This window comes from Perca flavescens, chromosome 20 (assembly GCF_004354835.1).
Source record: "Perca flavescens isolate YP-PL-M2 chromosome 20, PFLA_1.0, whole genome shotgun sequence".
In the NCBI taxonomy this organism is placed as follows: domain Eukaryota; kingdom Metazoa; phylum Chordata; class Actinopteri; order Perciformes; family Percidae; genus Perca; species Perca flavescens.
Genome location: NC_041350.1, coordinates 10,041,123 through 10,067,155, shown reverse-complemented (window position 1 = coordinate 10,067,155; position 26,033 = coordinate 10,041,123). Strand labels below are relative to the sequence as shown.

Below are 26,033 nucleotides of genomic sequence, written 5' to 3'. Positions count from 1 at the left end.
AAGACATACAGTAATGGGAGTTATTTAAATTAGCAGGATACATGGTTAAATGTAATTTGCTCTTACTAGTGTATCAACGTGTGTACTTCGTCCATAGCAATACAATCATTCCCCAAAAGAGGCAGGCTTGCCTGGTTGCACGATCCAAATTTTCTTCAAAATTTGACATTTTCAGCGTGAAGCTTGCTAGCTTGAAGTTTGTTGTTATTTCCCCAAGCAAAGGAAGTTTGACAACGGCAACGACTAACAGAGTGGTGACTGACAGACAGAGAGAGGTCAGCTGCCTGAGAGCCAAAGAAGCACATTTTAAAATGTGTTTTATCAGCAAACGGATAAAAAGAAAAATCCCCAGAAAGCCCTTTTGTCACACTAAACACAATGCAATACACATTTGAGTAATAAGATAATTTGGACACCATTGACATACAACAAAACAAAATCACAACAAGGAAGCCACAGACCCATTTGTTTAGACCATTTATTTAGCTCTATAATCACTTACATGTTTAGCTTTTTCCTTATACGAACACTACAGATCCCAAATAATCCACGGGATTTACTATTGCGTATTCAAAGTCAGGCATGTATAGCATGCATAATTTGAAATTCCTCTTTATTGTGGGCACTGTATTATCTGTCATATGTTGAGACTTTGTTGAATTTTTTAATTACTTTAGTGTATTTTATGATCCCCATTCACTGTGCCTTTAAGCACAGGTAATCATCCTGGGGTCCACGGAAGTCCACGGACTTTGGACCACAATCTTCTTATTGTGGAGAAACATGCAGGACTGTCCGGATGCTGTGGAACAAGACAAAGAGAAATGAGCAGTCATGCAACTGTTCATTTATCTGTGTTGTAGTTGAGTCATGAATGGTGGAGAAAGTATAGGAGTGTAAATCTACCATTTGCCATGCTTCATCAGTTCAATGGCATCATTGACCTGGTCCAAAGTCATGTTGTGAGTGATGAACTCATCCAACTTCAACTTCTTGTCCAGGTAGTCTTTAACCATCTGAGGAACACCATACTTACCCTTAAAGCCTACGCAACAAAATAAGAGCATAGAGTCATATGCAGAATACAGCTAGAGAGTTTCAGAACATAAGCGCACAGCCATGTAATTACCAGAGAGTCATTTGTCAGTGGTAATGGTCACATTTGTCTCACCTCCAAATGAAGAGCCCTTCCATGTGCGTCCAGCGATGAGCTGAATGGGTCGGGCAGTAAAGTCTTCTAAGTCCGTCCAGCCAACAATCACGCTGACACCCCAACCTTTCACACAGGACTCCAAGGCACTGCGCTAGATGGAGAAACAGCACAAAGCCAGGGGCTTGTAACCAGAAGGGTGCTGGTCCAAATCTCTGGACTAGCAGAGGACATGTGGGCTGGGTAACTTAACTACTGCTGAAACAGAGCAAGTGAGCTCAGTTGACTTTGATTGGTATAAAGCTAGGTCACACCTCTGGACTATATTCCTGAACCAGATTAAATCGAATCTCCCTACCATGACTCCCACATTCCCGACACATTCCAGAGAGAAGTCCACTCCTCCGTTAGTCATCTCAGACAGCACTTGGCTGATGGGTTTACTGTGATCCTTGGGGTTCACAAAGTCGGTCGCACCAAACACCTTGGCCTTCTCAAACTTCTCTGGATTGATGTCAACAGCGATAATCTTCTTGGCTCCTGCAGCCTTGCAGCCCATGACTGCAGCCAAACCCACAGCTCCAAGGCCAAACACAGCACATGTGGAGCCCGGTTCCACCTAGAGTACAACAGACTTTGGTCAACATGGTCCTTTCGATTGACTTTTTAATGCTCCATACAATAATAATCAATGGGAAGGTTTTCTGTCCCGTAATGAGAGATTGATTACTCTTTTAGAGGCTTTCCAATCTGACAAGAATTTGCATTGAAAACTATTTTATGTCAAAACACAAAATGCTTCATTCCATTGTTGCAATCTAAAATAATGATGTAAGCTTTCTGCAACAGTCATACACACCTTAGCAGTATTAACAGCGGCTCCATATCCTGTGCAGACCCCACAACCAATGAGACAGACTTTGTCCAGAGGGGCAGCGGGGTCGATCTTTGCCACAGCCATCTGGTTAACCACAGTGTACTCAGAGAAGGTACTGGTACCCACAAACTGCAGAATTTTCTTCCCCTTACAGGTAAATCTGTAGTTTGAGGATGCCATCACATCATGACCAGTAGGAGCCCTGAATAGAGAATAAAAAAATAAAAAATACAAGTTCAGACTCAATGTTAGGAGTGCTCCTGTCCCATTAGAGGGTGCAACTAATATTTGTTAAAGTGAGCAATATGCAAAAAAATGAAAAACCAAAGACCCAACACGTGAATAAAGATTTAATTATAATGAATATACAACTTAAGACTCAATATTTGCATTGCTCCTGTTCTTTTAGAGAGTGCAACAAATATTTGTAAAAAATAAAGAAAAAAGATTCTTTTGATGTCGAAATCCTAAAACAAAATGTGAGTGCTGCTTTTGTCCTATTAGAGGGCTTACTGAATAATTGCAATATGCTTAAAATGAAAAAAAAAAAGAAGCCAACAAACAAACAAACAAACAAACAAGGATCTACTGTAAACTGTCTCCTAAAGTTGCTAAACCGATATGGAGATGTTGAATAAAATGTTTGTCTATAACTGTATGAACACACCCAAGAAGAATGAATTGAAAACTAGAGAATGAAGAGCAAATGAAGCAGAAGGGACAATGAGTGCTTATTGAGCTCACCATCCTTTCTCACACTGGTTGGTCTTTGGACTTTTACAGAAGCGACATTCTCTACACTGGGAGATGAATAGAGGGATAACATTGTCTCCTGAAAGACAAAAACAAAGTTGCAATATGACAGTGACATTAATTGAAGGCCAAAAATCCACTTAAGGAGTTAGGTCGGGATGGTGGATGGGCCAAACAACACCTGCAGCCCTATGCTGCATGTCATTACCGCTCTCTCTCACCCACTTTCCTGTCTACAGCTGTCCTGTCTAAAAATGCCCCCCAAAAATTATCTTTTGTATTGGTCACAGTTATTTACACAAAGCTTAGCTAAGCTAAACATGTCCCAGCTCCGTACTCAACAGACAGTCATGAAACATATCAATCTTCTCATCCCACTCTTGTAAAGAAAAGCAAATAACCATCTATTCCAAAATGTTGCACCATTTGAAACTGACCTGGCTGAAATTCTGTAACTCCAGAACCGACGCTCTCTACGATGCCGGCTGCCTCATGCCCGAGGACTACAGGGAATCCGTCTTTAGACATACTCTCCAAAAGGTGGTGCAGGTCCGTATGGCACACTGCAGTCGCCACAATCTGCACCAAAGACAGTAACCAAATAATAAAAAATATAGACAAGTAAGGGGCCAATCTAATCAGAGTGGTCACTCTCAGTGGGTTCAACATTACTAGCAACACTTGCACATACGTCATTTGTTTCAGGACAACAACATTAACAAATACACAGACCCAGTCATTGGTTAACACATTCTCCGCCCTGGAGTCAATCCCCATAGACCCCCATGTTAGCCTGGTACAAAAAACAGCTTTGGTCTCTAAAGCTAATTTCCCCTTCATGACAACTGTGGGGTGGGAGCAGGGTTAAATTATGCATAATTTAGGGCGTGCCGCTTTGAGCGACAGGTGTGCTGCCATCACAAGAGGTGGGTATAGAATGTAGGCTTCATTCAGCTTCCCTCAGATTAGGCAACTTCACTGCCGCTGCCAAGATGGCAAGAGCTGGAGCAACTGGGGATCCGCACACTTTGAGCTTCATTTGGGCTCTTCAGAAACCTGGGTGACGTCACAGAGACTACGTCCAGGCAATGGTGGCCAGTGGCCTCCCACAGCTCCAACTTGACTGTCATTGGCCTGAACACAGACGATGAGATGGCAGAGACATCTTGGTGCCAAAACAACAACCTCCATCTCAATGTCAGCAAATTGGAGGAGCAAATTATGAACTACAGGAAGCGACAGAGACAAGGACACGCCCCCATTACCATCAATGGGACAACGGTGGAGAAACGCAGCAGCTTCAGGTTCCTTGAGGTTTACATAAGCAAGGATCCAACCTGTTGTCTTAGATTCTGATTTAGATTCTATTCAGATTTTGTTCCATTGATGTTATTTTTCTTTCTATGGTACACATACATACATACATACATACATACATACATACATACATACATACATACATAACTGCGCAAAAGTCTTAGGCAGGTGTGAAAAAAAAGCTGTAAAGTAAGAATGCTTTCAAAAATATAAATGATTGTTTATTTTTATCAATATACAAAATGCAAAGTGAGCGACCGAAAAAACATCTAAATCACATCAATATTTGGTGTTACTACCCTTTGCCTTCAAACCAGCATCAATACTTATAGTTACACTTGCAAAAAGTCAGGGAACGTTGAGGATCATAGACACAGTGGTCAGCCAAGGAAACTTAGTGCAACAGATGAAAAACACATCAAGCTTATTTCCCTTCGAAATCGGAAGATGTCCAGCAGTGTCATGAGCTCAGAACTGGCAGAAACCAGTGGGACCCAGGTACACCCATCTACTGTCCGGAGAAGTCTGGCCAGAAGTGGTCTTCATGGAAGAGTTACAGCCAAAAAGCCATACCACCGACATGGAAACAAGGCCAAGCAACTCAACTATGCGCGAAAACTCTGCAGGCAACAGTGAAGCATGGTGGAGGTTATTTGCAAGTTTGGGGCTGCATTTCTGCAAATGGAGATTTGGTCAGGATTAATGGTGTCCTCAATGTTGAGAAATACAGGCAGATACTTATCCATCATGCAATACCATCAGGGAGGCGTATGATTGGCACCAAATTTATTCTGCAGCAGGACAACGACCCCAAACATACAGCCAAGGTTATAAAGAACTATTTTCAGTGTAAAGAAGGACAAGAAGTCCTGGAAGTGATGGCATGGTCCCCACAGAGCCCTGATTTCAGCATTATTGAGTCTGTCTGGGATAACATGAAGAGACAGAAGGATTTGAGGAAGCCTACATCCATAGGCCTGTGGTTAGTTCTCCAAGATGTTTGGAACAACCTACCAGCCGAGTTCCTTCATAAACTGTGTGCAAGTGTAACTAGAAGAATTGATGCTGTCTTGAAGGCCAACGGTGGTCACACCAAATATTGATTTGATTTAGATTTGTCTTCGGTTCATTCACTGCATTTTATAGATAGATCAATAGATCGATCTCTGGGAGAGTTGGAGAAAGACTGAGATCTGAGAACTCCATTGCCAACAACTGCTTCATTGTAATTGTGTACATGACAATGAAATACTGTAACTAGAACTTGAACTGTGTGTGTATGTGTGTGTGTTCTGATAGTGGACGTCTCTCACCTTGATGCGGACCTCGTTGGCCTGGGGTGGGGCTACCTCAATCTCCTCAATCACCAGAGGCTTGTTGGGCTCCCACGCCACTGCTGCCTTGCACTTGATGACCTACAGGGTAGTGACACCCCATGGGATTATCCAACATGAGATATGACAAATACTACTGGGGACTGTTAAACCGAAGGGTTTCCAAAAACGAGCCATAGTGCCACAACCTTTAATATACTCAATCCATTGCTCTGAGTGAAGACAGAGATAGGTAAAGCAACATATTGTCAGCTTCTAACATTTACTGTAAAGGGCAACATGCTATGTTAACAAGACCAGGGAGAATGTTGCAATCCTTTGTGCTATAAGTCAAGGTTATAATGTATTACTTTATTACTTATGTTAACATCAAGTGGTTTCAATCTCTCTGATACAGCTGCTCCTGGCAAAAGCAAACATGATAAGCAACAGTCTAAAGTCCACAAATGAGTTATATATACACATGAGAATGTATGGTAAGCAAGTATACCACTGAGTGAATCAGTTGTTTCAGATTTGATAAAGCAAGTGGTTCCTCTTGAATTCAGGAGTATTCCACGTATTCATAAGTATTTATTTAATCCACTGTGGAAAGTTGATCGGCTTTATTATCCCCTTAGCTTTGCCAATATCAACAGTTACACAAAAGAGATTGGGTAGTTTCAAACTGTGTGTGCCAGGTCAAATCAGGAAAGGAGATATTACACTCGGACAGAGGTGAGTGACAGAGCTAGAGTAAAAGACAGGGTATTTTAAGGTTAAACAACCACCATTACATATGATATGTAATATATGATATGCAGTAAAATACTGTACAGGAAAGCATTGATAATGCCTATTTATAGTGTAGTGACCCAGCCACACGCCAACTACTGAATCAGCCTCATACTGTAAATGTGAACCGCACACCATACAAAAGTACATTTAAATGAATAATGATTATGCAATAAATGTGACAAGAAATATGCATGCACATATTCCAAAAAGAAAACACCACAGAAATGAGCACCCCCATGTTAGGTTACACTTACCTTACCAGCTGTGGCCATTGTTTCTGCAAAGATAGGAGTAATCAAGCGAGAGAGGAGTTACGAGAGGAGTGCAGCTGCAGAACAGGAGGGAGGAGGAGACGACAAGAGACTCTGGCCTCAAGATATACACTGTAGCGGAAGTATACAATAGTTTGACATTCAGATGTGCAGTGAGACTTGTTATCAGTTCCCAGATACCCAAATCTAGGCCACAGTTCTGGAGCCTGTGTGGAATAAACAAGCACCAACCACTACAACTGAATGTAATCTTTATTTACACCAAAATATATATCTTTTTGTATTTACCACCTGGCTTTAATTAGATCAAGATTCATTAACTTCTTAAAAGAAAAGTTAGAAAACAGGCTTTAGTTCAACATACTGGGAAATACACTAGTCCACTTTCTTCCTCAGTTAGAGGAGAAGATCAAAACCATTCCTGTCTGTACAGCAAATATGAAGCTGCTTCTTAGCATAAAGACTGCTGGCCTGACTCAGCCAAACATTAAGTTGTCCATTTTTTTTCCTCAAAGGAGAACACAGGAAAAAGAGCTGTAGCAGACAAAGAATACAATTTGATTACAGTTGGACTTTAATACAGTTACAATTCCAACACTGCCTGCCAGGTTAAGTAAACATTGCTCATGATTCTCACAAACTGCACGTAATCCACTGCATAGTGTTGCGTGTTCACGGTCAGGTATGTTTAGTGTTTGTAATTTGATATATCTCTATATTATGTGCACTGTACTGTGTGCGTATGAATATTGCATTAGGATTCAGTTCAACGTAGCTTTAGGCCATTAAATGATGTTTGTCATTGAAAGCAACACAATGTTGTTATTGTGGAGAAACGCTCAGGACTGTCCGGATGCTGTGGAGAAAAAACAAACAGAAGTTAGAGGAGTTGCACGGATTGGTTATTACATCTTGAATGGTGAAGAGAGTATAGTATTGTAAGTGTACCATTTGCCATGCTTCATCAGTTCAATGGCATCATTGACCTGGTCCAAAGTCATGTTGTGAGTGATGAACTCATCCAACTTCACCTTCTTGTCCAGGTAGGCTTTAACCATCTGAGGCACGCCATCTTTACCTTTAAATCCTGAGCCACAGAGAACATACAATCAAATAAGAGCAAATCAAATAATACTGGTTGGATTATTGCAGAGATCAAGCAGACAGCCTTTTGGTTACGGTCACGGCAGAGGTAGCGGTGGTAAAATTAGGGAATTTAATTACTACTAAGCCTCGTGGCTGTATCGGCCACTAACAGGCCATACATAGGAGAAATGCCTTTGGTTTCCAGTCAAACTGAAAAAAGGATGCAAGCCTTACCCGAAACCCATATGAGGTTGACTGACTTTTGCTGTCACTCATATGACTATTACTACAATTAAGATCTCCCCTCTTGAAATTGACAACCAATCAAAAATGACAACCTGTGACCGTTAATACAGCGTCATTAATTACTGGGGATGGCCATATATGATTGACATGCGTCATACCTCCAAACAGGGAGCCCTTCCACGTGCGTCCAGCGATGAGCTGAATGGGTCGGGCAGCAACGTCGTACAGGTCCATCCAGCCAACCAGCACACTGACACCCCAACCTTTCACACAGGACTCCAAGGCACTGCGCTAGATGGAGAAACAGCACAAACTCAGTGGGCTTATAACCACGGGGTTTCAAATCTGCAGCTCAGAAAATGTGTGCATTAATAGTTACTCACCATGACTCCCACATTCCCGACACATTCCAGAGAGAAGTCCACTCCTCCGTTAGTCATCTCAGACAGCACTTGGCTGATGGGTTTACTGTGATCCTTGGGGTTCACAAAGTCCGTCGCTCCAAACACCTTGGCCTTCTCAAACTTCTCTGGATTGATGTCAACAGCGATAATCTTCTTGGCTCCTGCAGCCTTGCAGCCCATGACTGCAGCCAAACCCACAGCTCCAAGGCCAAACACAGCACATGTGGAGCCCGGTTCCACCTAGAGTACAACAGACTTTCAACGTCAACGTGGCTCTTGAGGTTTGACTTCTTAATTCTTCAAACTTATTTCTCCTTAGTGTGGCGTGTACTGTGGTGCCACTGGCAGTTGGTAGGTTTTCTTTTCAATGATGTTTAACATGACATATACACACACCTTAGCAGTATTAACGGCGGCTCCATATCCTGTGCAGACCCCACATGCAAGGAGACAGACTTTGTCCAGAGGGGCAGCAGGGTCGATCTTCGCCACAGCCATCTGGTTAACCACAGTGTACTCAGAGAAGGTACTGGTTCCTGAAAACTGCAGAATCTTCTTCCCCTTACAGGTAAAGCTGGATTCTGCTGGTGCCATCACATCATAACGAACAGCAGCCCTGAATAAAGAATTTATTTTTTCATTTTTAGCATTTTTTCAATTAAAAACAAAAGACCCAAACAATCTGATCCGTGTCATCAGACACCACCTAAAGTTGCTCCATTGACATAGTGAGCACTAGGACATAGATGGAGACATAGTGCATTAAATGTTAATGCACCCTGAAATGGGTCTATGAACGTATTCTAAATTAAAAGAGATGGAAAGACAAAGAACTCACCATCCTTTCTCACACTGGTTGGTTTTGGGACTTTTACAGAAGCGACATTCCTTACACTGGAAGATGAATAGAGGAATCACCTTGTCTCCTGAAATTCAAAGACAGTGTTGCCATGCCAAGGAATTATAGGCCAACGCACAAAACAAATCAAATGTAAAAACAGGTTTGCCTAGCCTGGGAAAACCCAGATGAACTTCCGGCAAATTTGAGATTTGCTCTGCAAGTCATTCTGGCTAAGAGCCCATTTCCAATTTTTCCAAATGAAGGCACCAATCACAACCGTTAACATTCTCTACACGATGACGATAGCGCAGTGACAGCAAGCAGCTTTTTATCTACATTCAACATCGACACGCAGCAGTCCGTTGATGCTGCTACGTCACCCGATCGTTGGTCTGATTGGTCAAACTGATATCAAACTGATATTAACTTTGTTGCTGCACTTTTGTTGCTTTCTGACCACAATCATAAAGTGCTGCTTTCTGCACATACAACAGTATCCTTTCCTCATTTTGCATGACTAAGCTGTCACAGTGCTCTTCCACTAAACACACAATACTATTCAACTATAATTTGTATCCTCATAAAGCATAGCCAGCTTGACTGATTATTTTTATTTCTTACACTGCCACAAAAAAAAATTATGATTTGTTGAGGTTGTAAGCTTTAACTAACCTGGTTGAAATTCAATGACTCCAGGCCCAACGCTCTCTACGATGCCGGCTCCCTCATGGCCAAGGACTGCTGGGAAGCCGTCTTTATGCATACCCTCAAACAGATGATACAGGTCCGTGTGGCACACCCCGGTTGCAACAATCTGTGCCGAAGACAACAAGCATACAATGAAAACACTGGCGCTCGATTCTTTGGGACAGTTGGGTATTTGTCCATTTAAAGTTGCGTTCCCAGTTGAATTCATAGGAAAGAAACTGTAACTGCTCTAAGCAAACCCATTCTTGAGAAACTTAAAAACCTGTGACTTTAGTAAGTACTTGTGTACATTTACAGTTCTGGCTATTAAAGTTGTCTGACCAAAAAAAAAAGAAAGTATTAGTGCTGCACTTGGACCAGGTATGAACACAAGTGGAGATCCATCCTTCACTCCCTCCACTGCTCATCCAGATGAAGACTTTAGTTTAATAATGTCACTAAAGGATTTGCCGTTAGTGAAGTCCTAAAAAACTTCAGTAATGCAGCAAGACATCCCTGTGTGTGTACAAGCAAGTCATGATAGTGGACGTCTCTCACCTTGATGCGGACCTCGTTGGCCTGGGGCGGGGCTACCTCAATCTCCTCCATCACCAGAGGCTTGTTGGGCTCCCACGCCACTGCTGCCTTGCACTTGATGACCTAAAGGGCATTGACTCCAGCATTACATACTTACATTAAAATATAGCCTACTAGGATGCTTTCTGAAAGGCTTAATGGCAGTTTCAGGAAACTCTTCAAACTGCATTTTACTATGCCAAGTAGAGCCATAGATGAAATGTTACTATCCTCTGTACAATGATTCAAGGCCAACAATCATCTAGAGGCACCACATTGAGTTATAGCTCATGCTACCATGCAAACCATCATCATAGCAAACATGGGTGCAGTGGTGCAGTGGTTTCCATCTCTCGGCTCCGGAAAAAGCAAACATCACATGAAAAGCAGCAGTTTAAAGTCCACATAAGTTATTTGGCAAACTTGCATTTTATTAGAAAAAAAAAAAAAAAATAAATAATAATAATAATAATAATAATAATAATAATAATAATAATAATATATATATATATATATATATATATATATATATATATATATTTTAATTGTTGACAACATTACTGGCATATTTACTATCCCTGAATAAATCAGTTGTTGCCACACTTGATATATGAAGTTTTTTTGTATGTGGAACTGCAAAAAATTCTTGGACTTCCACCATGATCTTTATTGGCTTACTACCCCCTCACCTTTGCCAATATCCAGTTGCGCAAAACTGTCTGGATACTTTCAAACTATGTGCCAAGGACGTGCAATATTTCACGTAGGCAGAGGGGACAGAAGGACAAAGAGAATTGTATTTTATTTAATTATTATACATTGTTTATTGCAGTAAAAATAGCAATTCTAAGTCAATGTGAGTGAAATAAACATGCATGTGCAAAGAGAACTACATTAACAGTTCACATACTAGCACCAAAACATGTCGATAGGCATCAGATGGTATATTCCACCCATCCACATTATGAAAACATTACCTAGGAGTCAGTGGTGCAGTCTAATGTATTGTAGTATGTATGCATGCTGTACTTGTGAGAATCTCTCTCTCTCTCTCTCTCTCTCTCTCTCTCTCTCTCTCTCTCTCTCTCTCAACTTTTAAAGCCAAAAATTCAGTTTAGCTTCAGCTTTTCAACTTTAAATATTCCACATCTTTTATACATTAGTGATGTTATTCAACTTTTTAATGAAATTCATGTCCATTCATACTTTCCCACCTGTTCTCACTACTTCAACTTCTTATGGCTTTAAGCCATTAATCCAGTTTAGCTTTAGCAATTTAGCTATTCAGCATTCCCACGCATTTTCTGCAAGAAATGCATTTTCTAGTTACAATTAAGATCTCCCCTCTTGAAATTGACAACCAATCAAAAATGACAACAAGTGACAGTTATAGTAGTGTCATTAGTTACTGAGGATGGCTATATATGATTGACATGCGTCATACCCATAGACAGTAAAATGAATGGACAAAGCGACACCATAGACTTCCACAGATACCAGTGAAGTCTATTAGAAGCACTTTTACGGTGATGGCTGAGTGTTACTGTGCAGCCAAGTTAAACTGACCTTGACGACGTAAATGTGACGTGAGCAACCTGTCTGAAAGTTGTAAGTCTTCTGGTAGCTGTGCCAAGAGAAATCTCAATCATTCCAAATCTTGCAGAGATGGAGAGCGTAGGTATATGTTAAGAAGATATGTGTGTCTGTCCTTCACCAGGGAAGTTTTGAGCGTCAACAACTTCATTTCCTGCATTTGGATACACTTAATGCACCAATTTACGGTGGAAATATACCTTTATTTTGCCTATGCGAAGAAAAAGAACACAGCTCACATTCAACATATCAAAAATATAATGTATATGTTGTTGCGCGACATTGGACATTTTAAGTGGGTATACGGAAATCCTGGAGCTTTCTTTAGTGAGCATACTGCGTATACCTGCGTATCACGTAGACTACACCACTGCTAAGAGTCTCATAATATGGAGGACCTTGGTAGCGGAGTGGTTACAGCACATGCCACATTAACGCAACGTCCCGGGTTAGATTCCAGCCTTGGGGACCTTTGCTGCACGTCACACCCCTCTCTGCCCCCACAGTTCCTGTCACTGTAGCCTACACTATCAAATGCCAAAAAAGAAAGAAACCAAAGAGTACTCCCATACTTAATATGTACCTACCTCACCAACTGTGGCCATTTTGAGTGTCTGAAAGTGAGGAAGGAGTTGAGGAAGAATAATCTGCTGCAGAGTCAGGATGAGAGCTAGACCTTGGATTGGAGGTTTAAATACTGCTGCAATGAAAACAATCAGATGGGCAGGGACTGACGGTACATGGAGTCAGTTGTTGTAACAAGTTGTAGGCCTGAGGCACTTCTCCTAATCAGGGGAGATGCTGGATTGGCACGAGGACGCGCTCCAGCACACCGGTAGCGCATCTCTTAATGGCTGGGAGATCGAGGAGTGATAAGGGTTCTGGTGGGTGGGTGGGTGGGGTGGGGAGCAGGCAGGGGTGAGCTGTGAAAACGACCTGAGTTGGTGCGGGGCTAGATGGTTGTGAAGAACTATAGAATTACGCTCCGGGGGTGCAGGAAGGGTGCGAAGCTGGACAGACGGGCTGGATACAGAAAAGAGGTGCGCAGAGGACGTCAAGTCTGGCAGATCGGCGCACCAGCATTGCACAGGTGCCCCGACCAGTCCCTTTCTACAGACTGCTTTAAATCGGATCTTCTATATTTTGTGTCCACTACAACAATGTACATTTGCTGCTAGTAAAACGAAAACCATATAAAGACCATTTTAAAACTAAAACCAACGTCTCTGTGTGTGTATCAAGCCTTTTTTTAAGATGACATTTTCTTGATTAAAAACAATTTTCTAAACTTTCAAAATATTATCACATTACTTTCATGAGTTTGTGTCCACCCTCAAGCCTTAAATAAAGTCCCACCCACCTACTCCCACTCTGTACTTTAAGTTATGATTATAATTTGTTAGTGAAGGTTATTAATGGAATGAGGCAGTATCATGTTAGCAGTCCAACTGCAATCCACCATTTATAAAGCTCCTCTATTGATGCTATTGCACTCCAATCAGAAAGGCTAGGATTAAATGAAATATAATATGGTAGCTTGTTAGCCTTTGCTAGCTTGGTAGCTGTAAGCCAGGCTTCATTTGGCCCGCCTCAGCTCCACCATGCTCCATCTATTAGCCCATATTTGGACTAGCTGGGAGCAGGAACAGTCAGGCACTGCCAACATGGCGGCAACTTTCATTTTCATTCTGGCTCTTCAGAAACCTGTAGGTGAGCGGAGACTACATCCATATGTCTGAAAAATCCCACTGTTCATATATGTACTTTTCTATTTGAATGGAAACACCTTCTATAGGTATTCATCAGTTACAAGATTTCTGTACACCAATCTGAATGGTGGCCAGAGGAAAAAAAAGAAAGAGATAAAACAATATGGGATGTCTGTTAAAATGAGTCTTAACAAAACTGAAGGCAACTCAAAACAGCAGTATTTTTTAATAGTTTTAATGATCTACTGATATCGACATGGGTGACATTCAGATGTGCAGAGACTTGTTATCAGTTCCCAGATACCCAAATCTAGGCCACAGTTCTGGAGCCTGTGTGGAATAAACCAGCACCAACCACCACAACTGAATGTAATCTTTATTTACCCTTTTTTTTTTTTTATTTCATTTATTTTTTTTACCACCATGCTTTAATTAGATCAAGATTTATTAACTTCTTAAAAGGAAAATTGGAAAACAGGCTTTAGTTCAACATACTGGGAAATACACTAGTCCACTTTCTTGCTGAGTTAGATGAGAAGATCAAAACCATTCCTGTCTGTACAGCAAATATGTAGCTGCTGCTTAACATAAAGACAGCTAGCCTGACTCTGCCAAACATAAATTTCTCCATTTTTTTCTCAAAGGAGAACACAGGACAAATAGCTGTAGCAGACAAAAAATACAATTTGATTACAGTTGGACTTTAATACAGTTATAATTCCAACACTGCCTGCCAGGTTAAGTAAACATTGCTCAGGATTCTCACAAACTGCACGTAATCCATTGTATAGTGTTGCGTTTTCACGGTCAGGCATGTTTAGTGTTTGTAATTTGATATATCTCTTTATTAAATGATTTTTGTGTCATTGAAAGCAACACAATGTTGTTATTGTGGAGAAACGCTCAGGACTGTCCGGATGCTGTGGAGAAAAAACAAAAAACAGAAATTAGAGGACTTGCACGGATTAATATTTCATCTGTAATAACCAGCTGCGATGTTGGTTATTACATCTTGAAAGGTGAAGAAAGTATAGGATTGTAAATGTACCATTTGCCATGCTTCATCAGTTCAATGGCATCATTGACCTGGGCCAAAGTCATGTTGTGAGTGACGAACTCATCCAACTTCACCTTCTTGTCCAGGTAGGCTTTAACCATCTGAGGCACACCATCTTTACCTTTAAATCCTGAGCCACAGAGAACATACAATCAAATGAGAGCAAATCAAATAATACTGGTTGGATTATTGCAGAGATCAAGCAGACAGCCTTTTGGTTATGGTCACGGCAGAGGTAGCGGTGGTAAAATGAGGGAATTTAATTACTACTAAGCCTCGTGGCTGTATCGGCCACTAACAGGCCATACATAGGAGAAATGCCTTTGGTTTCCAGTCAAACTGAAAAAAGGATGCAAGCCTTATCCGAAACCCATATGAGGTTGACTGACTTTTGCGGTCGCTCATAGGACTATTATTAGTGGGAATGCTGATTCCCACTGATCCTGTTTTTTATTATTCCATAAATTTTTTGGTTGCCCGTAACTTCAGCATACGTTCAGCTACAAAACCCATTCAAAAATCAAACTGTTCAGCTCTTTCAGCAGATGTGTTCTCTTCTTCAACTTTTGTTCTACTATTTACACTTCTTCAAATATTAAGCATATTTTAAAATTTTTTTACATTGAAAGTCAATGGAGCCCTATTCAAAACCTTAAAATCTTCTTCCACTCCCAAAGTTTTCAGCTCCTTCATACTTTCACCTATAGACGCCAAACACACTTTAAAATGTTGACAAAATATTCAGCTATTAGGCTATAGCTTATCAGTTTGATAGATTTTACAGTTTTTGTGAAAAAGCTGTTTAAGTTTAGTGTACATTTCAGGAAATGTTATCGATTATAATGGGTGTGTATTGCGTGAGCTAGAGTGGCTGATGATGTCACTAGAATGGGAAGCTTCGAAAAAATCATCTTAGTTCCTTCTCTATAAATTGCTCCCATGCCAAAAATGTTTACTTGTCATACATGATTTATATGTTAAAATGTAGGTATTCTTGTCTAGTTTCAGCCAATGTGCTCATTTATGAGTTATACATTTGGCTCAGTGAGCTTCCAAATGACAACAGTTCCAAATCTTCCTCCATTCACTGCCCATGTTAAACATCCTCCACATTTCCCAGCAAAACGCAAGGCAAACCTCTTTTTTGAATCGATGATATGCCCACATTGTTAAGTTTATCCACATAAATTTTATATCAATACGTTCACAAAGGCCTTCTGATGCTCATGGTGAGGTCATTTCACTGATGGCACCTATCTTTTAGGCGGTCTGAGCCTTTATTTGAGAGCTTGCTGACACAGGTGACAGTTTAACAGCAGGTGATACATTAGCTGTCGTTAGCTGATTGTAGCTCAAAGGGATCTCATTATAGAGATAAAATAGTTCCCCACTGTGTTTACAAACATGGTCTCTGATTAGTAACCATCTCTCTCTCTCTCTCTCTCTCTCTCTCTCTCTCTCTCTCTCTCTCTCTCTCTCTCTCTCTCTCTCCCCAACTTTTAAAGCCAAAAATTCAGTTTAGCTTCAGCTTTTCAACTTTAAATATTCCACATCTTTTATACATTAGTGATGTTATTCAACTTTTTAATGAAATTCATGTCCATTCATACTTTCCCACCTATTCTCACTACTTCAACTTCTTCTTACGGCTTTAAGCCATTAATCCAGTTTAGCTTTAGCAATTTAGCTATTCAGCATTCCCACGCATTTTCTGCGAGAAATGCATTTTCTAGTTACAATTAAGATCTCCCCTCTTGAAATTGACAACCAATCAAAAATGACAACAAGTGACAGTTATAGTAGTGTCATTAGTTACTGAGGATGGCCATATATGATTGACATGCGTCATACCCATAGACAGTAAAATTAATGGACAAAGCGACACCATAGACTTCCACAGATACCAGTGAAGTCTATTAGAAGCACTTTTACGGTGATGGCTGAGTGTTACTGTGCAGCCAAGTTAAACTGACCTTGACGACGTAAATGTGACGTGAGCAACCTGCCTGAAAGTTGTAAGTCTTCTGGTAGCTGGCCAAGAGAAATCTCAATCATTCCAAATCTTGCAGAGATGGAGAGCGTAGGTATATGTTAAGAGATAATATAGGCACAAGCTAATTATTGCTAACTAAAATGCTAGTTAAGATTAGTAATTAAACAGCTAATGTAAGTCGAAACTGCCTGCGAGCTTCTCCTGACTATAAGGTAATTTGTCTACTATGCAACAGAAAGTCGCGTGGTTATGACACAATCGTTAGCCTATTTTTTACAAAAACAGCTGCTACGGAGCCATAACGTAAGATACAAGGTAATGGAGCCTTTTATACATTGTCGTCTTTCTTCAGAAATAAACAATGGTCTAATCTTTAAACGATTCAGATGTAAAGTTATTCGCTGTCAAAGTGACGCCAAAATGAATGGCAGTCAATGGAATGCTAACGGCAGGTGATGGCTTGTTAGCATCAAAATGTCTCCATAGGAGGAACGGGTTGCAGAGGCTCGCTTACACCCGTGGTCATACCTCCAAACAGGGAGCCCTTCCATGTGCGTCCAGCGATGAGCTGAATGGGTCGGGCAGCAACGTCGTACAGGTCCGTCCAGCCAACCAGCACACTGACACCCCAACCTTTCACACAGGACTCCAAGGCACTGCGCTAGATGGAGAAACAGCACAAATTCAGTGGGCTTATAACCACGGGATTTCAAATCTGTGTTCAAAAAAAATGTGTGCATTAATAGTTACTCACCATGACTCCCACATTCCCGACACATTCCAGAGAAAAGTCCACTCCTCCGTTAGTCATCGCAGACAGCACTTGGCTGATGGGTTTACTGTGATCCTTAGGGTTCACAAAGTCCGTCGCTCCAAACACCTTGGCCTTCTCAAACTTCTCTGGATTGATGTCAACAGCGATAATCTTCTTGGCTCCTGCAGCCTTGCAGCCCATGACTGCAGCCAAACCCACAGCTCCAAGGCCAAACACAGCACATGTGGAGCCCGGTTCCACCTAGAGTACAACAGACTTTGGTCAACGTGGCTCTTGAGGTTTGACTTCTTAATTCTTAAAACACTTTTGTGGTGCCACTGGCAGTTGGTAGGTTTTTTCCTTGATGTTTAACATGACATATACACACACCTTAGCAGTATTAACGGCGGCTCCATATCCTGTGCAGACCCCACATCCAAGGAGACAGACTTTGTCCAGAGGGGCAGCAGGGTCGATCTTCGCCACAGCCATCTGGTTAACCACAGTGTACTCAGAGAAGGTACTGGTTCCCATAAACTGCAGAATCTTCTTCCCCTTACAGGTAAACCTGGATTCTGTTGATGCCATCACATCATATCGATCAGCAGCCCTAAATAGAGAATTTATTGAAATGAAAATACAGACAGAAGTTTTTTTTAATTGCTCGTATTGTATGAGTCTTTGGTTTTTCATTTTTAGCAATATGCCAAAAAATGAAAAACCAAAGACCCAAACGATCTGTTCTGTTTCATCGTCAGACACCACCTAAAGTTGCTCCACTGACATAGTGAGCACAATGACCTAAATGGAGACATACATGTTAATCCACCCTGAAATGGGTCTATGAACATATTCTAAATTAAAAGAGATGGGAAGACAAAGAAGAACTCACCATCCTTTCTCACACTGGTTGGTTTTGGGACTTTTACAGAAGCGACATTCCTTACACTGAGAGATGAATAGAGGAATCACCTTGTCTCCTGAAATTCAAAGACAATGTTGCCATGCCAAGGAATTACAGGCCAACGTACAAAACAACAAATCCAATGTAAACAGGTTTGCCGGGATGAATGGCACAAAGTTTGACAAATTAGGATTTGTTGAGGTTGTAAGCTTTAACTGACCTGGTTGAAATTCAATGACTCCAGGCCCGACACTCTCTACGATGCCGGCTCCCTCATGGCCAAGGACTGCTGGGAAGCCGTCTTTATGCATACCCTCAAACAGATGATACAGGTCCGTGTGGCACACCCCAGTTGCAACAATCTGTGCCGAAGACAACAAGCATACAATGAAAACACTGGCGCTCGATTCTTTGGGACAGTTGGGTATTTGTCTTTCTTTAAAGTTGCATTCCCAATTGAATTCCTAGGAAAGCAGCTGTAACTTCTCCAAGCTCTAAGAAAACCAATTCTCGAGCAACTTAAAAAACCTGTGACTTTAGTAAGTACTTGTATACATTTACTTATTTACTTTTACGGATCTGGCTATTAAAGTTGTCTGACAAAAAAAAATAAAAATAAAACGAAAGTAAACATCACTTATGACGTTTTATTGCTGCACTTGGACCAGGTATGAACACAAGTGGAGATCCATCCTTCACTCCCTCCACTGCTCATCCAGATGAAGACTTTAGTTTAATAATGTCACTAAAGGATTTGCCGTTAGTGAAGTCCTAAAAAACTTCAGTAATGCAGCAAGACATCCCTGTGTGTGTACAAGCAAGTCATGATAGTGGACGTCTCTCACCTTGATGCGGACCTCGTTGGCCTGGGGCGGGGCTACCTCAATCTCCTCCATCACCAGAGGCTTGTTGGGCTCCCACGCCACTGCTGCCTTGCACTTGATGACCTACAGGGTAGTGACACCCCATGGGATTATCCATTATGAGATATGACAAATACTACTGGGGACTGTTAAACCATATTAAGGGTTTCCAAAAAAAGAACCAGTGTGCCACAACCTTTAATATACTCAATCCATTGCTCTGAGTGAAGACGGAGATAGGTAAAGCAACATATTGTCAGCTTCTAACATTTACTGTAAAGGGCAACATGCTATGTTAACAAGACCAGGGAGAATGTTGCAATCCTTTGTGCTATAAGTCAAGGCTATAATGTATTACTTTATTACTTATGTTAACATCAAGTGGTTTCAATCTCTCTGATACAGCTGCTCCTGGCAAAAGCAAACATAAGCAACAGTCTAAAGTCGACACATGCGTTATATATTTTTTATTAGAACAGTAAAAGTGAATATAGGGTAAGCAAGTAAACCACTGATCAAATCAGTTGTTTCAGATTTGATAAAGCAAGTGGTTTCTCTTGAATTCAGGAGTATTCCACGTATTCATAAGTATTTATTTAATCCACTGTGGAAAGTTGATCGGCTTTATTATCCCCTTAGCTTTGCCAATATCAACAGTTACACAAAAGAGATTGGATAGTTTCAAACTGTGTGTGCCAGGTCAAATCAGGAATGGAGATATTACACTCGGACAGAGGTGAGAGACAGAGCTAGAAAGTAAGAGACCGATAGACAGGTTATTTTAAGGTTAAACAACCACAAAACGTAGCCATTACATATGATATGTAACATGATATGCAGTAAAATACTGCACAGGAAAGCATTGAAATATATTGCTATTTTAATGAGATACTGTTTCATTGCTTTTGGATGGTTTGTTTCATTATTGTGTCGAGCACCCCCAATTGTTAGTCTGCATTTACACAGCTTTGTCAAACATATCATGTGAAATAGGAAATATGCATGCACATATTAAAAAAAAGAAGAAAAAATATGCATGCACATGTTCAAAAAAAGAAGAAAAAAAACCCACCATGTAAATATGAGCACTCTCATGTTAGGTTACACTTACCTTACCAGCTGTGGCCATTGTTGCTGCAAAGAAAGGAGTAATCAAGCGAAAGAGAAGTTAAGAGAGGAGTGCAGCTGCAAAACAGGAGGGAGGAGGAGACCACAAGAGACTCTGGGCTCAAGATTTATACTGTAGGCTGTAGCGGAAGTATACAATAGTTTGACATTCAGATGTGCAGAGACTTGTTATCAGTTCCCAGACACCCAAATCCAAGCCACAGTTCTGGAGCCTGTGTGGAATAAACAAGCACCAACCACCACAACTATGGAGGGAATATTTATTCATAATTCAAATTGAAAGTCCAAAGAGAAAACAAAGTAACTGTAACTGCTCTAAGCAAACCCATTCTCGAGCAACTTAAAAACCTGTGACTTTAGTAAGTACTTGTATACATTTACTTTTATGGTTCTGGCTATTAAAGTTGTCTGACCAATAAACAAAAGTAAACATCGCTTATGATGTTTTAGTGCTGTACTTGGACCAGGTATGAACACAAGTGGAGATCCATCCTTAACTCCCTCCACTGCTCATCCAGATGAAGACTTTAGTTTAATAATGTCACTAAAGGATTTGCCGTCAGTGAAGTCCCAAAAAACTTCAGTAATGCAGCAAGACATCCCAGTGTGTGTACACTCAAGTCATGATAGTGGACGTCTCTCACCTTGATGCGGACCTCGTTGGCCTGGGGCGGGGCTACCTCAATCTCCTCCATCACCAGAGGCTTGTTGGGCTCCCACGCCACTGCTGCCTTGCACTTGATGCTTCCTGAAAGGCTTAATGGCAGTTTCAGGAGACTCTTCAAACTGCATTTTACTATGCCAAGTAGACCCACAGATGAAATGTTACTATCCTCTGTATAATGACTCAAGGCCAACAATCATCTAGAGGTGCCACATTGAGTTATAGCTCATGCTACCATGCAAACCATCATCATAGCAAACATGGGTGCAGTGGTTTCCATTTCTCGGAAACAGCGGCTCCGGAAAAAGTAAACATCACATAAAAAGCAGCAGTTTAAAGTCCACACAAGTTATTTGGCAAACATGCCTTTTATTAGAAAAGTATTTATTAATTGTTGGCAAAATTACTGGCACATTTGTTATCCCTGAGTAAATCAGTTGTTGCCACACTTGATATATGAAGTTTTTTTGTATGTGGAACTGCAAAAAATTCTTGGACTTCCACCATGATCTTTATTGGCTTACTACCCCCTCACCTTTGCCAATATCCAGTTGCGCAAAACTCTCTAGATAGTTTCAAACTATGTGCCAAGGACGTGCAATATTTCACTGAGGCAGAGGAGACAGAAGGACAAAGAGAACTGTATTTTATTTAATTATAATACATTGTTTATTGCAGTAAAAATAACAATTCTAAGTTAATTTGAGTGAAATAAACATGCATGTGCAAAGAGAACTACATTAACAGTTCACATACTAGCACCAAAACACATTGACAGGCATCAGATGGTATATTCCACCCATCCACATTATGAAACATTACCTATGTAGGATATACATTTTGTCAATATGGTGTGTAGAGGCTTTTAGAATCATAACTGACCACTGATTTTCCTGACTTTTTGTGAGAAAAGCCATCTGGCAGATACAATTTGAAAGAGTACCAGGACATTGGGAAGATAATTTGAGCTAATCAAAGAACTCTTAGATCGGGAGAAGCGGTGAACAATGGTCAATGCTGTGCAGGCGCGACAAATGTGGCACAGATTGTGAAATGTTCTTGGCTCTCACGCAACTCCCTAGGTCTGCAGAAGATAAAGAAATACACAGGTATTCGTAAAATGAATAGCGTAAAACATTTTGTAACCAGTGTATAGATTTGATAAATAGAAAAGCAACTGTAAAATATCCCAAGAGTAACAAATGTCTATTTCGGCCTGGGAGTGAGAGTCAAGGTAACATTTCATACATTGTGCGGTAGGGACTGAGTGGAGCCGAAAGCATCTGGACTACATCCAAAAGTGATGACAGCACCACCAAGAAGATGGGACAGAAATGGATTTATAAAAAAAAAAAAAAAAAAAAAAAAAAAAAAAAGACAGGTTTTTAAGATAGCCACATCAGAAGCTTGGCGGGACTCTTGTCTGTTTGCTAGGAGAGAGTTAGACTCATTTGTCTTGTAACTTCTGATCCGTGTACACGTAATTGTAATTGCAATATAATTTATCACTAAAGCTCGTTATAACTTTAACTGAACGAATCCTGAGTTTTATTTTTTTGATCTACCAGTAAACGAGCACTTACCAGGGTGTAGTGACCTTAGAAATTGGAGTCAGATTACTCTGGCCTCTTGGCGAGACCGGTCATTGTTTTTTTTTTTTTTTTTATCCCCAATTCCTTCACCTATGAGTCTCATAATATGGAGAGCTTTGGTAGCGGAGTAGTTACAGCACATGCCACGTTGCTGGGAGGGGGGAGAGAGAGTGAGTGGGCTGATGGCGCCCCTGTTTTTACTAAACTGTTTGTTCTTAATTACTATGGACATCATGTCATTTATATATAGTTCTGTGATATTTTTATTTAAAATTGTAAATTGTTTAAATTTGTCATACCTGCCCAGGGACTACAGGTGGAAATTAGCAATTGTTGCTATAACCTGGCTCAAGACATATTCTCTTGTTTAACAAGTTTAACGTTTATTTGTGCATTGTCCCGGTTTCAAATAAATCAATTTCCAATTCCAAAAATTCCAATTCCAACGCAACGTCGCAGGTTAGATTCCAGCCTTGGGGACCTTTGTTGCACGTCACACCCCTCTCTGTCCCCAAATTTCCTGTCACTGTACACTGTGAAATGAAGTCAAATGCCAAAAAGAGAGAAACCAAAGAGTAGTCCCATATTCAAATATGTACCAACCTTACCAACTGTGGCCATTTTGAGTGTCAGAAAGTTGAGGAAAAATGGACCTTTTTCACAGCAGACATTTTGACTTATCATAGTAGGAAAAGCACAGTTGAATTTGATAACCTTAACGATGGCTCAATTCCATCAACTGTCCCAGTAAGCTATTTCAGTGAGTCAGCATGCACAATACCAGGGCCTCTCCTAAGTGGAATGCAGCCATCATTAATGGTTTTGAATTGGATTGGAAGTTTAAATACTGCTGCAATGAAAACATTCAGATGGGCAGGGACTGATGGTAGGTGGGGTCATTGGTTGTAATAAAAAATAAGCATAAGCATCTTTTGCAGGAATGTTATGAGTTCCTGTTACTCAAATCAGGGCCACATGTGTAGAGGCTGTATAGAAATGACTTGGCACAAACAAGCAGCGACCATCAGAGATTAATGCCTGTAAATCATGCAAATACCCCTCTTAAGATGACATTTTGATAAAAACAATTTTCTAAACTATTGAAAGATTAACACATTACTTTCATGAGTTTGTACCCACCTTCAAGCCTTAGATAAGGTCCCACCCGCCTACTCCCGCCCTGTACTTTAAGTTATGATTATAATTTAATTGTTAGTGAAGGTTATTAATGGAATGAGGCAGTATCATCTTAGCAGTCCAACTGCAATCCATCAATTATAAAAGATCCTCTATTGATGCTACTGGACTCCCATCAGAAAGGCTAGGATTAAATGAGAGAGATAATATGGTAGCTTGTTAGCCTTAGCTAGCTTTGTAGCTTTAAGCCAGGCTTCATTTGGCCCGCCTCAGCTCCACCATGCTCCATCTATTAGCCCATATTTGGACTAGCTGGGAGCAGGAACAGTCAGGCACTGCCAACATGGCGGCAACTTTCATCTTCATTCTGGCTCTTCAGAAACCTGTAGGTGAGCGGAGACTACATCCATATGTCTGAAAAATCCCACTGTTCATATATGTACATTCTGTTTGAATGGAAACACCTTCTATAGGTATTCATCAGTTACAAGATTTTTGTACACCAATCTGAATGGTGGCCAGAGGAAAGAGAAGAGATACGACAATATGGGATGTCTGTTAAAGATGAGTCTTTCAAAACTGAAGTCAACTCAAAACATCTTTGTTTTTATTGTTTTAATGATCTACTGATATCGACATGGGTGACACTATACATGTTAATAACTTGCTGATATGTTGCAAATACAGGAGTGCATTTTCTATGATCCAATGCGTGGCAATTAGGCAACACGGAACACATCAAGTGCTAATAATAAGTATTATTAAAGACAAAGTAGTAAAAGAAGTCAAACAAGACCGTAAAAGATGAAGAATCCAAGGTATGACAGTTACTATAATCACAATTCTTAGAAAACCATTTGCTTCAAAAAGGCACTATATCAGAAAATAATTCTCTCTGATGTGTGGTAATTTGCACTCAAAAGAAATGATAGCCTCTATTAATGGCACACTTGAGCGCTTTCAGCAAAAGCTGCCAGTAATAGTGATAACCATTGTTCCCATGGTTACTCTCTAGTAAACAAAATATTCTGAATAGCTCCTTTTCAATGAAACAATATAAACGTTGTACAAAATTATTGGGACCATCTTATACTAACAAAGCTCACAAGGTTTTCCTGCCATTGTGCATCGGTTTTTCAAGAGCAGGTGGTTGACCAAGTGGTTTAATGGTTCCGATTGTTAGCGGAACATCAGGCCATACGGTCTTACGGTTTTACAGGATTCTAATTTTATATTAAAAAAATTCCCAGAATGCCCGTTTTTACTATCATTTGACGACTTTCCTGCGTGCAAACTTAAAAATACATAGACATTCCGTATCTATAAGAGTAACATTGTAACTCTTAGCTTTCCGAGATTTAGGTTGATATTTTCTCCATTGTCGAAGAAACTAAATAACATAACTACCATTTCCACAAACTGATAAACACTAATATGAGAAAAAAAAAGGTTTATGTCAACGTCAAAAAAATAAAAAAATAGTTTATATCATTGAGCACCACTGGCTGTGGTGCAGAGCAGCTTCAATGTCTAATTCTTAATGTACATGCATTATGATGAGGAATGGGTGGTCACACAATACTTGTCAGTGTGCATACATGCAAGTGTGAATGTATGCATTTGGGATTTCTTTGTACAGCTGCCTTCCTTTAGGAGTGGTATTGTCCCAAAGGTCAGTTGCACATTGTAAAAGATGAACCAAGAGTTGAAAAAGACATGGAAGAAAAGCAAGGTAAAAGTGCAGTAAAATACACATTAATACCCGAAACCATGCAGGCACACACACCCATCCCTCAGTCACACACTGATTGAAAATATGACTTTTTAGGGGGCTTTCACACCTGAAAGTCCGGACCAAGGTTCATGTTTTTGCATTTGATCCGGTAAGTTTTGGTTTCACACTGCAGTTATGCAAGCGCACTAAAGATCTAGACAGGGTTCATACGCATTTTGACTGATACGTTTCCATGACTTTTCCGCAAATTTCCATGACTATGTATTCCTGAAAAAGTCAGTCGACATTATACAAGAATACAAATCTGTGTTAAAGTTTACCCTCAGAGGTTTAACTATAAAATGAAAGACAATGTATGTGGTTCATAGTGGGATTCATAATATCGCTCCCCGAATACAACGTTGAGGTTAAGACCACGTGAAAATACATTTATTAATCACATATTATTATGCTGTGTTAAAAAACGAACAAATTCAATGACTTTTCCAAAACTTTCTGGGTCTTTTTATGTTTCCAAAACCTTTCCAGGCCTGGAATTTGCATTTTTTTAATTCCATAACTTTTCCAGGTTTTTTCATAACGTA

The 26,033-nt window shown here is 40.4% G+C and overlaps 3 protein-coding genes across 3 annotated transcripts; all 3 read right to left on the bottom strand.

Annotated features, from left to right (window-relative positions):
* Window positions 1-460: 460 nt before the first annotated feature.
* LOC114547427 (alcohol dehydrogenase 1-like) lies at window positions 461-6,585 on the bottom strand. Its single transcript, XM_028566805.1, has 9 exons — window positions 6,463-6,585; window positions 5,411-5,512; window positions 3,218-3,359; window positions 2,772-2,859; window positions 2,010-2,229; window positions 1,509-1,769; window positions 1,172-1,304; window positions 907-1,045; window positions 461-802 (listed from the first exon to the last, which is right to left on the bottom strand). The coding sequence occupies exons 1-9, from the start codon at window positions 6,478-6,480 to the stop codon at window positions 769-771; spliced, it is 1,137 nt and encodes a 378-aa protein (XP_028422606.1). The 5' UTR covers window positions 6,481-6,585; the 3' UTR covers window positions 461-768.
* A 446-nt stretch (window positions 6,586-7,031) lies between these two features.
* Window positions 7,032-12,752, bottom strand: LOC114547425 (alcohol dehydrogenase 1-like). Its single transcript, XM_028566804.1, has 9 exons — window positions 12,501-12,752; window positions 10,303-10,404; window positions 9,730-9,871; window positions 9,055-9,142; window positions 8,613-8,832; window positions 8,196-8,456; window positions 7,971-8,103; window positions 7,429-7,567; window positions 7,032-7,336 (listed from the first exon to the last, which is right to left on the bottom strand). Exons 1-9 carry the CDS (start codon window positions 12,516-12,518, stop codon window positions 7,303-7,305), a joined length of 1,137 nt encoding a protein of 378 aa, XP_028422605.1. The 5' UTR covers window positions 12,519-12,752; the 3' UTR covers window positions 7,032-7,302.
* A 1,089-nt stretch (window positions 12,753-13,841) lies between these two features.
* On the bottom strand, window positions 13,842-20,411 carry LOC114547424 (alcohol dehydrogenase 1). Its single transcript, XM_028566803.1, has 9 exons — window positions 20,305-20,411; window positions 19,176-19,277; window positions 18,551-18,692; window positions 18,319-18,406; window positions 17,817-18,036; window positions 17,427-17,687; window positions 17,201-17,333; window positions 14,671-14,809; window positions 13,842-14,542 (listed from the first exon to the last, which is right to left on the bottom strand). Exons 1-9 carry the CDS (start codon window positions 20,320-20,322, stop codon window positions 14,509-14,511), a joined length of 1,137 nt encoding a protein of 378 aa, XP_028422604.1. The 5' UTR covers window positions 20,323-20,411; the 3' UTR covers window positions 13,842-14,508.
* Between the last annotated feature and the right edge of the window lie 5,622 nt (window positions 20,412-26,033).